At 44.1% G+C, this 12,118-nt stretch overlaps 1 protein-coding gene across 3 annotated transcripts in view; it reads left to right on the forward strand.

The window, feature by feature from the left end:
- Positions 1-12,118, forward strand: part of LOC147638515 (Sodium Bile acid symporter family) — a 100,725-nt gene that overhangs the window by 65,973 nt on the left and 22,634 nt on the right. For all 3 annotated transcript variants that reach the window (XM_086798430.1, XM_086798431.1, XM_086798429.1), the window contains 3 exons: positions 6,535-6,568; positions 6,688-6,742; positions 7,139-7,222. In XM_086798430.1, the coding sequence (XP_086654556.1) occupies positions 6,535-6,568; positions 6,688-6,742; positions 7,139-7,222 (173 nt within the window). The remainder of the gene's footprint in view (positions 1-6,534; positions 6,569-6,687; positions 6,743-7,138; positions 7,223-12,118) is intronic.

A 12,118-nucleotide genomic window follows, 5' to 3' on the forward strand; every position in this document is an offset into this window, starting at 1 on the left:
AAGAGCCTTGTCTGCCCTCTGTAAAGCCTCCTTATAACATGAGGGCTCCCCACAGTCAGTAAGCATCAAGTAGTCAATCCCTGGAACAAACCTGTCAGGGGCTCAGGAGGGTCTTGTGGACCTCCGTACCCAATGACCATCATTTGCAGGTTGCTGTCCAGCCTGCATATCACCTATTGGTGGCTCCTGTTCCATGCCATAAGGCTGAAATATCATGCCCGGTATCTCCTCTAACTGTGGCATATCCATAGGGATATCTTCTGCCATCTCTGGCTGTCCATTTGGACCATTTTCAGCACCATTTAAGGGCTGGTTTTGTTGCTGTAATGGCTGATTTTCAGCCCTTGGTTGTTGTCCATGATGTCCATCATCATCAAAGATGACTCTGCCAGGCTCCTGTTGCCTTGCACGCTCCTCATACATGCATGTTTCATAAAAAATGACATAATTGCTGCGTATAATCTTTCTATTCACGGGATCCCAAAGTCTATACCCCATTTCACCTCTGTCACCATATCCTAGGAATATGCATTTGTGAGACTTAGGATCAAGTTTGGTGCGCTTTTCCCTGCGTATGTGCACGTACGCAACGCAACCAAACACTCTCAAGTGCTTGTATGACGGAGGCTTCCCTGTCCATACTTCCTCTGGCACTTTCCCACCAAGCCTCGTGTTAGGTGACCTGTTTATAAGGTGAACGGCTGTCATAACAGCTTCAGCCCAAAAACCACGAGGTAATGTAGCATGTGACAACATAGAACGGACCTTCTCCTGAATGGTCCTGTTCATCCTCTCTGCTGTCTCGTTTTGTGGAGAATTATAAGGAGTAGAGAGCTCCCTCTTGATGCCTTTAGCATCACAAAAGTCCTGAAACTGTTTGGACATATACTCTCCACCATTGTCGGAACGCAAAGCCTTCAGTGTTTTGCCAGTTTGATTCTCAACAAGAGCAACAAACTTCTGAAACACTGAGAATGTATCACTCTTCAAACGAAGAGGATAAACCCACACCTTGCATGTGGCATCATCAATAAAAGACAAAATATTTTGCCCCTCCCAAAGAAAGCTGAGGCATCTCACATACATCTGTATGCACAAGCTCTAACTGAGCATCTTTCTGTCCAAGAGCTTTCTTGTGGGGGCACTGGAGTTGCCTGCCATATATACAATGCTCATAAAACTGAAAACTTGAAAACTTTAGAGAAGGCAAGTAACCAAAACGAGACAATTGCTCCATTCCTTTGACACTCATGTGTCCCAACCGGCTATGCCACATAGAGATTTCCGGCAGCTCGGTTGCATTTACATTAGCATGGTGACAAACACTTGCATGCATGAAGTAAAGAGTGTCCACCTTAGAGCCTCTGGCAACAACCAGTGAGCCCTTACTAATCTTCCACTTTCCACGACCAAATGTGGTAACATAATCAGCATCATCAAGCTGTCCAGTAGAAAGCAGGTTCTTCTTGATCTCAGGCACATGCCTGACATCATGGAGCATAAGCTGTGAGCCATTTGAAAACACAAGCCTCACATCACCTCTGCCAAGAATGTTGCATGCATGGTTATCACCCAAATAAACTACTCCTTCATTGCCAGCTGTATACCTGACAAACAAGTCTCTGCAACCTGTGACATGAAAGGAGGCACCTGAATCAATGATCCATGAGTGCATACCATGACCATCTCCTGTAAGAAGTGAATGGGCATCAAGTGAAGACGTGAATAGGACCTCATCCTCACTGTCACCAAAGAGTCTGACACAGACAACATGATAGTAGATCTTGCCAGCTCATCCATATCTTCCCACTCTTCAGCAGTAAGAGAAGCGGGCTTTACACCCCTTTCTTTGATAGGCTTGTGCTGCTTCTTCTGGAGCAACACATTATAGCACTGGGTTTGCCAAATCTCATAGTTATGTGAGCCTTCAAGCTTCTTGATGTGAAGCAATGAAGAGCTCTCACCTGTGGTTGCCATAGCAATATGCAACCTGTCAATGCCTGACTCCCTGCAAGTGTGCAAACACTGCACCAAAAGCACACAAAGTGCTCACAGTTGTTCTCCCAAGCTTTATCTCCCAATGCGGAAGCACGAATGCAACTTTTCTCCCACTGTATGTGATGAAATCACCAAAATCTGGTTGCTGCAGATTTAGGACAGCACCTTAAATGTGCTCTGTTCCCCTTCCAAAGTACTGTACAGCAGTACTAAGTGCTCACCAATGATGTACCAAACTTGTACCGGCAAGTATAGCAGCTGAAATTGAGATTTTTACTCACTCAAATCAATGTGCAGCCATGCCAAAACTTGTACAAAGCTGTACCAAATCTGTACCAGCAGGTACAGTAGGAATAAATGCTCTCCTGGTTGTCCAAATGAGTGAAAATCAGACTTTTATAGTCCCGAACACTGCATACAACAGTCCCGAACAGAAATTGGGCAAAAGCCCCTCGACTGCAAGCTGATTTCTGAGGATTCAAGGCATAAAAGTCTTGCCTGCTGCTTTGCCAAGCTTAACAAGCATAAAATCTTGAAAAGCCCCTTGATTTAAGATCAATTGCAGATCATACATGGTACATTGACGCATATGAAGGCATCCAGAGTCTTCACAGTGCTTCCCCCTGGCCACATATACATCTAATACATGAAAGCCCCTTGATTTACAGGCACATTGAGTGCTTGACAGGCATCAACACATTGCCCAAAGCATCAACTGCGAGTGCCTGCATGCAAATCAACTTAATCGGCACAAAAGCCCCTTGATTTGCACTGCAATTTGCTGCAATTTTGCCCAAATGTGCGATTTCTCACATCATACAGCATGTATGAATGCCCAATTGCACAAATACATCAAAAGCCCCAAATTTTGACATCCAATTTCCTGCAAATTGGTCCTGATTGTGACCAATGTCACCCAATTTTGCCAATTTTGTTCAGAAATTGAGCAATTCGGCACCTGTACCTGCTCAATTGATTGAATTGATAAGAAATTCCCAAAATTGAAGGCAAATACCTCTTAATTTTCTGATTTTTTCTCTGATTTGCAGGCTGAATTTTAGTTGATGCTGTTGCAGAAATCTGATGCTGCTGTATTGATGAATCGGTCTTGCAGGTTGTGTGGAGCGTGAAATAATTCAACTACGAAGGTGGTGAAGCTATGGCCGCTACAACTGCTGCAACATCTCTGGCGGCAGCTTCGTTTCTGGAGTCTTCAACGCAGGAGCTGTCGTCTACCTCCAAGTCTTTCGGTGTGGGCTGCTCGCTTCTCAGCGTACAGAGTATTCGTGCAGGTGGCCTATATTAGCAACAGATACTACTGCCACGTTGCCACGTTTTCTTTGAAAAAAAAACGGCGAACACAAACTGGCGCTGCTTTTACGTGTCCGCCTGCTGTGCGCTGACTCATAGATGGTTTTACGCCTTCGCCTAGTGGTGGCGGGTAGTGGTCGCCCAGCGATTACACGCGTGTGTGTGATTCAGCGCAGAAATGGCTGCCTGCCACCTTCTCTTTCCGCCCACCTGCCTGCGACTGTTGCCTTGTGGTTTGCTACACGTAGCTCTGCCCGTCAACCCCTAGTCGACCTGCTATCTCAACGATCACACACACTGCTGTAGTAGGCGCCTGGCTCCACCATCATTGGGTAGTAAACTGCACATGTAGAGAGCTGCAGGCTGGCTCTGATACCAGTTGAATGGGAGAGATTTAGGGTTAGAGTTCATGTGTGGGAGACATACACAGAGAAACAAGGGAGAGAGAGAGAGAGTTGTGGGGATAAGTCAACTCACCAAGATGAGTGTGTGACTCCCCTATCACACATGTATATTGCACTAGTACACATAGTGCACTTAGTACATTAAAAGTACTAAGTGTACTATGTACTATAACTTATGGGCTTGTACACACTATAAGGGTGGGCATAATGCCTTTACCCCAACATGTTCCACATGAACCAGAGCTTATAGTAGATTTTAGGGAGAGGAAGCTTAGCAATAAGTTGATCCCTAAGTATACGATCAAGTGGAAAGACAGGGTGGTGGACTCGACTTGGGAGGAGACAGTTGCTAGTTTAGAGTAGAGATTCCCTGATTTTGTTTCCTAGAGAGGAAAGGTCTTAGGAGGGGAAGTATGTTATGTACCTAACACTAATCCTTGGGATTAGGTCTTAGTTTGGTCGGGGTTGGGGAGCCCTGGGATTAGGGGAAGGCCACAAGTGGCTAGGGCTTATTATTAGTGGTAATCCATGGTTATTGCCTATTTATAGCTGGATTGTTATTTATAGTGGTAGTAGTCACTATATAAGTGACTTATGGGCTGTTGTGATTCATTCAGTCATAGAGTTTGATTGATGGTTTGTGCCCGGACCAAACTCCTACCATGGACATGGCAGTTCATAGGCGGTCTTGCTGAAGGTCTCTTGGGATAGGCTGTGGTGGTATGGGACACCAACGTTGACTCGCTTGGCCTGTGGGGAGTGGAACCCTAGCCCCTGACTTGGGGGAGATTCTTGGTGGGATCTATGGTTGGGAGGTGAGTTTGCCTACACCCTTCTATAAGTTCTAACCTTGTGTAATAGGTGGGTTTGCAGGGGCTTTACAGGAGCTCTAGCTTGATGGTTTTTGACACACGTGTGAGATGCAAGCATGGATTTAAAAATAATCTTGTACTTATCAGAGCACAAGACTAAAGAATTTGAGGATTCATGCCTTCTGACTTGGAGAGCAGCTTGCACTATTCTGAGAGGAGCATGGACTCTAAAGATGAAGACTTAGAGTGTGATGTGCAACAAAAAAATAAACCATTCCCTAAGTGGTACAAGCAGTTTGTGGATGGAGAAAAACCCCGCCAGCTGCTGCCAACAATGCACCATTAAATTTCTGTTGTCCAAGAGGATAGAGGAATGGAGTGCTTTTGTAATTAAGGACTTTGTTTTGTGTGATATAGAGGGTCTCCGTTGAGGATAGAGAAGTGGAGTGCTTTTTGTTATTAAGGACTTTGTTTTGTAATTTACAGAGGGTCTCCGTTTAGCACAAAACCCTTGTAGATATAACAGATCACAGCATAAAAACAATTATCCTATATGCAGATCTGCGCAGTTAATTGAGCTGCCTACCTTAAAAAAAACCTTGGCATTTTCGTGCTTTAGCACACAGGTGTTTTTGGTCATCATGGTACATATACACATTAACACGAGAGTTATAAAGGAAACCGAAGGTGGGAGGTGTGACTTATGTGAGTGGGGTGAAGGTGTTTCCATTCTTGAGGTCCGAGGATGAAAATATTCGTGCATGTGGACACTGGACAGGCCAATCTGGTGTGGCTGTCACCAGATATGACTCAAGCAGCTTATGAGAATTAGTGTGCATCGGTACTTGTAAGTCACATGGGAATCAAAGTAGATCTTTGAGGGAATATTATTTTGAGTCCACTCTCACAAACTTTCCAGAAAGCAACAGAGGCTTGTCGTTATTGCTATTTCTTTGAAAATTAAATCGATAAGAGAACTCAAAGATCATTATAAAAGGAGCTTCTAGCTCAATATTTTTTGGCATTAGAGAGTTGGCATGTATTGTTGGAGCCTCATCTCTCAGTGAGGGTCGATGGAGAGATTGTAAGATGGTCATATGAGCTCCCCTCCCAGGTTTTGACCAGTTTTGTGCAGTTATAGAGAAGATCTCATCAATTTTAACCCATTGTGTGCAGGTTTGACCAAAGCTGACTGATGTTGAAACCAATGCTTATATGATCAGATTTGAGTAGTTTTATTATGTTTTGACCATTGGTGACAAGCGTTGACAAGTTTTGGAAAGCAAGTAAAAGCAATGGGATCCCTCCTCTCCCCATTTGCATGCATACGTGGATGTGGTAGGAGAGGAAGAAATGCGTGACCAATAGAGCGAGAGGACATGTTGATGTATAGGCTTTGGGTTGTGCACTAGGCTGCTTGCAAAAAAGGGGGCATTAAATTGAGGCTGTATGGGGCAGCTCCAAAGAGGGGCTGAGGTTTTATAGATGGCTGTTTGCTGTATGGACAGCAGGTAGAAGAGGAAAAATGCCGAATTTGAAATGTTGGCACATGCGTTGCACTCGTGAAAGCATTTATAGAGGTTGTACAGGTGGCAAAGCTCATGTGGGCTGTGGCTGTTTGTATGGACAGCACATGCGTAGCAAAGAATATCTCTTAAAACAACAAAAAGCAGCTCGCAAAGGAAAAAAAATCGAACAAGCTCAAGAGGAGGCTAAGGCAAGGGAGGCCAAAGCTAAACAATTACTCCAAAAGAGAATGTTACACATGAACATAGTGTTAAGTTCAAAGTATTACTTTTTCTTTTTTGTAAAGATGTTGGCCTTTTGGTTTGGTTTATAAATAGTTTTTGCAATTGTCTTTGGAAAGGACATTATTTTGTTAAGAACATGAGTAGCTTGATAGTTAGAGGTGCCTTGATCTGAGTGTACTCTCCAAATTGAATCGTTACATTCTGCTTGCTTCAGTCTAGATTATTTTGTCTGACATAGTGGCTGAAAATTGTCTGCAGGAACAGCAAGTAATGTGGTAACCTATCTTGCTCGGTCAGTACCTTAATTTACGTTTTTAACATTTGGCTTATGAAAGCGTTCTCTATAGTTAACTCAGCATCTCTAGAGTGGTTTCTGGAATTTAGGTTGAAGTTAATATTACTGTAATGCAGGGGAAATGTGGCACTCTCAGTTATCATGACTTCTGCTAGTACTTTTTTGGCTGTGGTATGTCAATCTCAGCTTGTAGTGTGGCATTTTTAGCAGTGATTTAATATGCATGACTATTTTGGGTTCTAGTGTGGTATAATTTAAGCTATTCTAAAGCTACATTTCTCCTTATTTGTAATTGGAAGCCCTTGAAGTTTAGTATGGTACATGAGGACTTTGAACACATGGTTGCTTTGCCATTTTTCCTCTGTATTTGGCAGCATTAGGGTCATATTGGGTCATCTTACTCTCTAGTTGCATGAAGATTCTAATGATAGAATGCATGTGCTTTCTTCACCGAACTTAGGTCATTGTGAAGTCATTTTGTGTGTCCTAGCATTGGAAGTTTTTAAATTTTCAAACTGGGCATGCCTTGCTGCATACAACAATTAAACAAACAATGCAAACATGCAGGTGATGACACCCTTTTTGACAGCAAAACTTGCGGGACAATATGTTGCTGTTGATGCAACTGCTCTTTTCATGTCCACTCTTCAGGTGTTCTTGCAAAACATTTTATATCATTTAAAAAAATATAAATTGGCTTTATGATTCTTTACTACTACGTTCAGTCTTTAAGCTTGCATGTAGTGCGCCCTGCAAACCTCTGGTCACCTGATTACTTCAACAAAAGGATTAATCTCTAAATAAATTTCCCCAATGCAAAGCAAGTGAATTTTTGAGGATAACTTACAATGATGCAAGTATGTTTATGCTGTTAGCAAAAGAATTGGTCCATGAACCAAAATAAAAAAAGAACTCTAGAGTCACTAGTCTCCATCAGAGATTGATAGGGTTACATAGTCGTCTGACAATCTCCTCAACAGATCCAATGAAGTTAAAGGAGGTCCTCTATACTAATGGGCGTGTCTGGCTGTTATTGGAATGTGTGTGCTCGTGCATGTGTGCGAGCGAGAGAGAGAGAGAGAGAGAGAGAGAGAGAGAGAGAGAGAGAGAAAGAAAGATTTTATTAACGTCTTCTAAAGGCCAAAAAATGGCCTATGAGACAAAACCTATGTACATATCATCATGTCTCAATGGACATCAAATGGATACAAAAGGAAAAAAAGTACAAAGTACTCTATAATGTGGAGATAAATCACATACAAGGCTTTGGTTAACTACTGTGGGGTGGGTGGGAGGGAGGGGGGGTAAATACATCCAATAAAGCATCTAGCTCCAACCGGTGCCAATGATTGGGTGTAGGATGTCATACATCGGGTTAGGGGCAAGATATCTCTCAATCTGTGCTAGAATCTAGGGTCTGTCCTCTCTGCTATGTCTCCTCAAGATCTCATCAATCTGTGTTTGGTGGAGACCTGGGGGGCGAGGGCCAGGTGGGCGGGGGCGTCTCCTAGATCGTAGCTCTCTTGCTCGGGCTGATGTCATATTGACCGCGCAAGTAGGATCTTGGTGTATGTGTAGCCTGAGTAGATCTAACCGGATGATCCAGTTGATCTCTTGTTGTGGGAGATCAAGGTAGAGGGAATCCAGGCTATACGTAAACGGGGGAAGACGGTCCATCTGTATGCCATGTGCATGAAACCAGTTGACTACCTCAGAGTACCATGCATGTGTCGGTAATGGTGGCAGCTGTGTCGCTGAGGAGAATGGAAGTCCAGCTTGTCTCAATCGCTCCCTCTCCCTCTTACTGTATAATTGCATAGAGGACTCTAGTGCTAGTCGTGGGAGGCGATCTCTGTCAAGTGTGTATATATGTTGAATATAAGTGCCAGTCTGAAAAAGGGCATCTGTAACCAATGGGGCCACCCAAACTTTGCATGTAGAATGTCATGTGGTACAGATGGCTTACTCCTGATCATGCGTGACAACATCATCACTTGTAGCCTCTCTATGCTCCTCCAGTGATCCTTCCCTAGGCTTGGCCCCCAAAAGGTTGCACCATACATAGCCGCTGGTCGTACTAGAGTATCAAAGAGCCAGCACTTGAGTGCGAGGTTCTTGGAAATGTGCATGGAAACACTGTCTCTCCATACGGGCTAGGGAGGCATGCCTCCTCGCAAGTCGGTCAATGGCAGCTGTGGTCATGCAGAACAAAGGGCCTGTAAAAGTGACTCCCAGATATACATACTTGTGCACAATCTCCATTGGGGTCAAACCATAACCTTGGTTTTGCCCAAATTGACCGAGAGAGAGAGAGAGAGAGAGAGAGAGAAATGAAATGAAATGAAATGATATATTAACGTCTTCAAAAGGCCAAAATGACCTATGAGACCAAAAAGGTTACAACAATTGGTGGATCTGATACAATGTCTGTGTAAGGAAAGCTAAAAACAATTAAACAACTAACTGAAACTGAAACAACTATGAGGAAAAGTACGGTACCAGGAGCTCCTAATGGATAACATGTGGGAGGAAAACTCCAGCAACAAAGGTAAGCATCATACACATCACTATCCAAAGATGTCTCTCATCGGTCGATGGCGGATATCCTCAATGTCCTCCATGGTGAGTACTCTGACTGGACGTCTCCCATGCCGTGCTAGTATGGTCCTGATCCTCGGTTGTAGTCTCCGCCGGTGTCGAGATGGACCTCTCATCTTGGGGCGCCTGGACCGCCCCAGCTCTATAGCCCGATCAATCAGTGTACCTCTGGTGCGGCTGTACTTTGGGGCTAGCTGCAATGCCTGCTGACCTGACTGCTCAATCTCTGGTCGAAAGAAGTCTGTAATCTGCCTCTGTAGGTGTCTCTCCCTCTCTGATCCCCTCCCTCTCAGGAGACCCTCTCTATGTCTACGCAGCTCCAGCAAGTACAATCCGAGGCATCTCTGATCCTGGTATCTCATGACTCTAGAAAGTGGTCCAAAGCCCTCTCTGAACAGGCAGTGAAAACGGCCTCGTATCTCATAATATACTGGACAGTGACATATGTAATGTAACTCTGTCTCTGGCTCCATCTGGCAGAGAGAGAGAGAGAGAGAGAGAGAGAGAGAGAGAGAGAGATTCTATTAAAGTCTATGAAGCATAAGTTAACAAACAAGAACTGAAAGAAACAACATCATGTGTTCATGAAAGGAGGCAGATTGACTAAGTCAAGTTCGCCAAACATTTCACAAGGTCAAGGGGATCAATCTATGAAGCCATGGACTAGGAGATACTCGTTGTGAGTAACTTAGTTTTTCACACCCAAAAAAGTCCTTCACACTCAAAAAAGTCCTTACATTAAGCAAGAAAGACATACACAACAAGTAACCCTTGATGCAGAAGATGCAGGTAGGGTGCCAGATTTGTCTTACCAGTTTGAGGAAGCTCAAGAGTGATTCCAGGTTGTATTCACTCTCCTACACTCCCAATGGCTGAAATTTAGTAAATCAGTCCTTTTTCTTGGTGTAATTTTTGGTCTTTTGGCTGAAACAGCCTTCTTTCAGCCCTAATTTCTCAAGCTAAATCATAGGGGAAGCTTTCCCAGGGTTCCCTGCATCCACTCAAAGACTCTTGTCGCGAATTGAAGATTATAACACTACAAACACTTCCATCACAAAGACTTTTGCTGACATCGACTCTACTTGCAATTGGTAAGCTTTAATGCTCAATTATGAAAGCAAGTAGCAGGAGGGAGGAACAAGACTCCATGTTCACATACCTTGTGTAGTGTTCTCTTGTTTTACGTGCTCTCTTGTAGATTGTGTATACCATATGTGGGTGGAACAATAGAGAGTAGATAGTAGGGACATGGGCACTTGAGAGGGTACTGTGAGTTGAAGTTCTTCACCGACAACCATATTGTCTGCAATATTGTCGACTCAAGATACTCATGATCGTGAATATCTATTGGTTTTTCACGTCAAAACATCTTTTGACTTTTATCATTTTGAACTCAACTTTTGTATTCCAATGTCATACTAAAACAACATGCATGTTCTTTGTTGCCTTTGAACCAACTTTTTTAGTCGTGAAAAACTCGAGATACTCACAGTCATATCTACTGGTTTTTCAAGTCAAAAGATCTTTTGAGTTTCCATCATTTGAAGTGATTTCCTATGTCCTGGAATCCTAAACCCAACTAGAGCTGAGAGAAAGAATAGCCCTGTAAGTGCCAGTGGTACAATGATACAATGAGAGAGAGAGAGAGAGAGAGAGAGAGAGAGAAATGAAATGAAATGAAATGTTATATTAACGTCTTCAAAAGGTCAAAGTGACCTATGAGACCAAAGTTACAACCATGTGACATCTGATACACTGTCTGGAAAAGAAAAGAAAGAACTGAAGGTAAGTATCTAGCCCTACAATACATCAGTAGTGAGCATCCGGAAGTAGCAACTAGGGAGAGTGGGAAGCTAATGCTACTAGTCAAAATGGGGTACATGAGTACATGGATACATGAATACATGAATATGGGGGAGTACAAAAGTGACAGTGAGTACAACAGTATATGGCTGGAGTGGTAATCATCCTAGGAGCTCTAGCATGGGTCTCTGCCGGATGGCCTGGATATCTGCCATAGTGAGATGCCTGGTCGGACGAGCCCGATGCCTCGCAATGATGCTCTGAATCCTTCGATGTAGGCACCGTCTCCGATGTGAGGATCCGCGAGTCCTCTGGCGTCTGGATCTGCCTAATTGGATAGCTCTCTCAACTAGAGTCCCACGGGGTGCCCACTGCTGGGCTGTCGGCTGTGTCCTCCCGAGTAGTCCCTCTAAAGAAGTCAGTAATCTGTCTCTGTGTGGGCGCCCTGCCAGTCGGGCGTCTGCTCCTGATAATGGACTCTCTGAGCCTGCGGATCTCCAGGAGATAAAAACCCAAGCATCGCTGATCACAATAGTCCATGACTCTAGCCAGTGGTCCAAATCCCTCTCTGAAAAGGCAATGGTAGCGCCCTCAAATCTCATAATATGCTGTGCAACGACAGATGATGTGCTCCTCCGTCTCTGGCTCTATCCAACAAATCTGACAAATCTTGTCCCCTGGAGGTATGCCTCTAAATTTGCCTGTCTCTATCTCTAACTGATGTGAAGAGGTGCGGATCTGCCCAATGGCGCACCTCAATCCATGAGACAGATGGGTATCCATGTAGCTCGGTCTAAGTATAAAGCCATCCTCATTGGTGCGGAGAAGATGGTCTCTATATAAAGCCATCCTTAGTGGTGCGGAGAAGATGGTCTCTATAGAAAGCCATCTTCGTCCCCAACTCCTATGAGGGCTATAGCCATGTCCTCCTTGTGTCCAACTGAATGAGGTCCTGTCCGATGACTCTACTAATCTTAGAATGTGTCAAGGTGAGAGAGGGTGCCTCCAGAGAGTACTGGAAGGGTGGAAGTCTGTCTAAACTAAACCCATGGAGCTCAAACTAGGATGCTATCTGCGAATACCAACATGAAGTGTCTCCCTCCATGGCTAGCTGATGAGAGGACTCTACAACAAGTCGTGCATACC

The sequence above is a fragment of the Cibotium barometz genome, chromosome 5 (genome assembly GCF_041138505.1).
Source record: "Cibotium barometz isolate CiBa-2024 chromosome 5, ASM4113850v1, whole genome shotgun sequence".
NCBI lineage: Eukaryota > Viridiplantae > Streptophyta > Polypodiopsida > Cyatheales > Cibotiaceae > Cibotium > Cibotium barometz.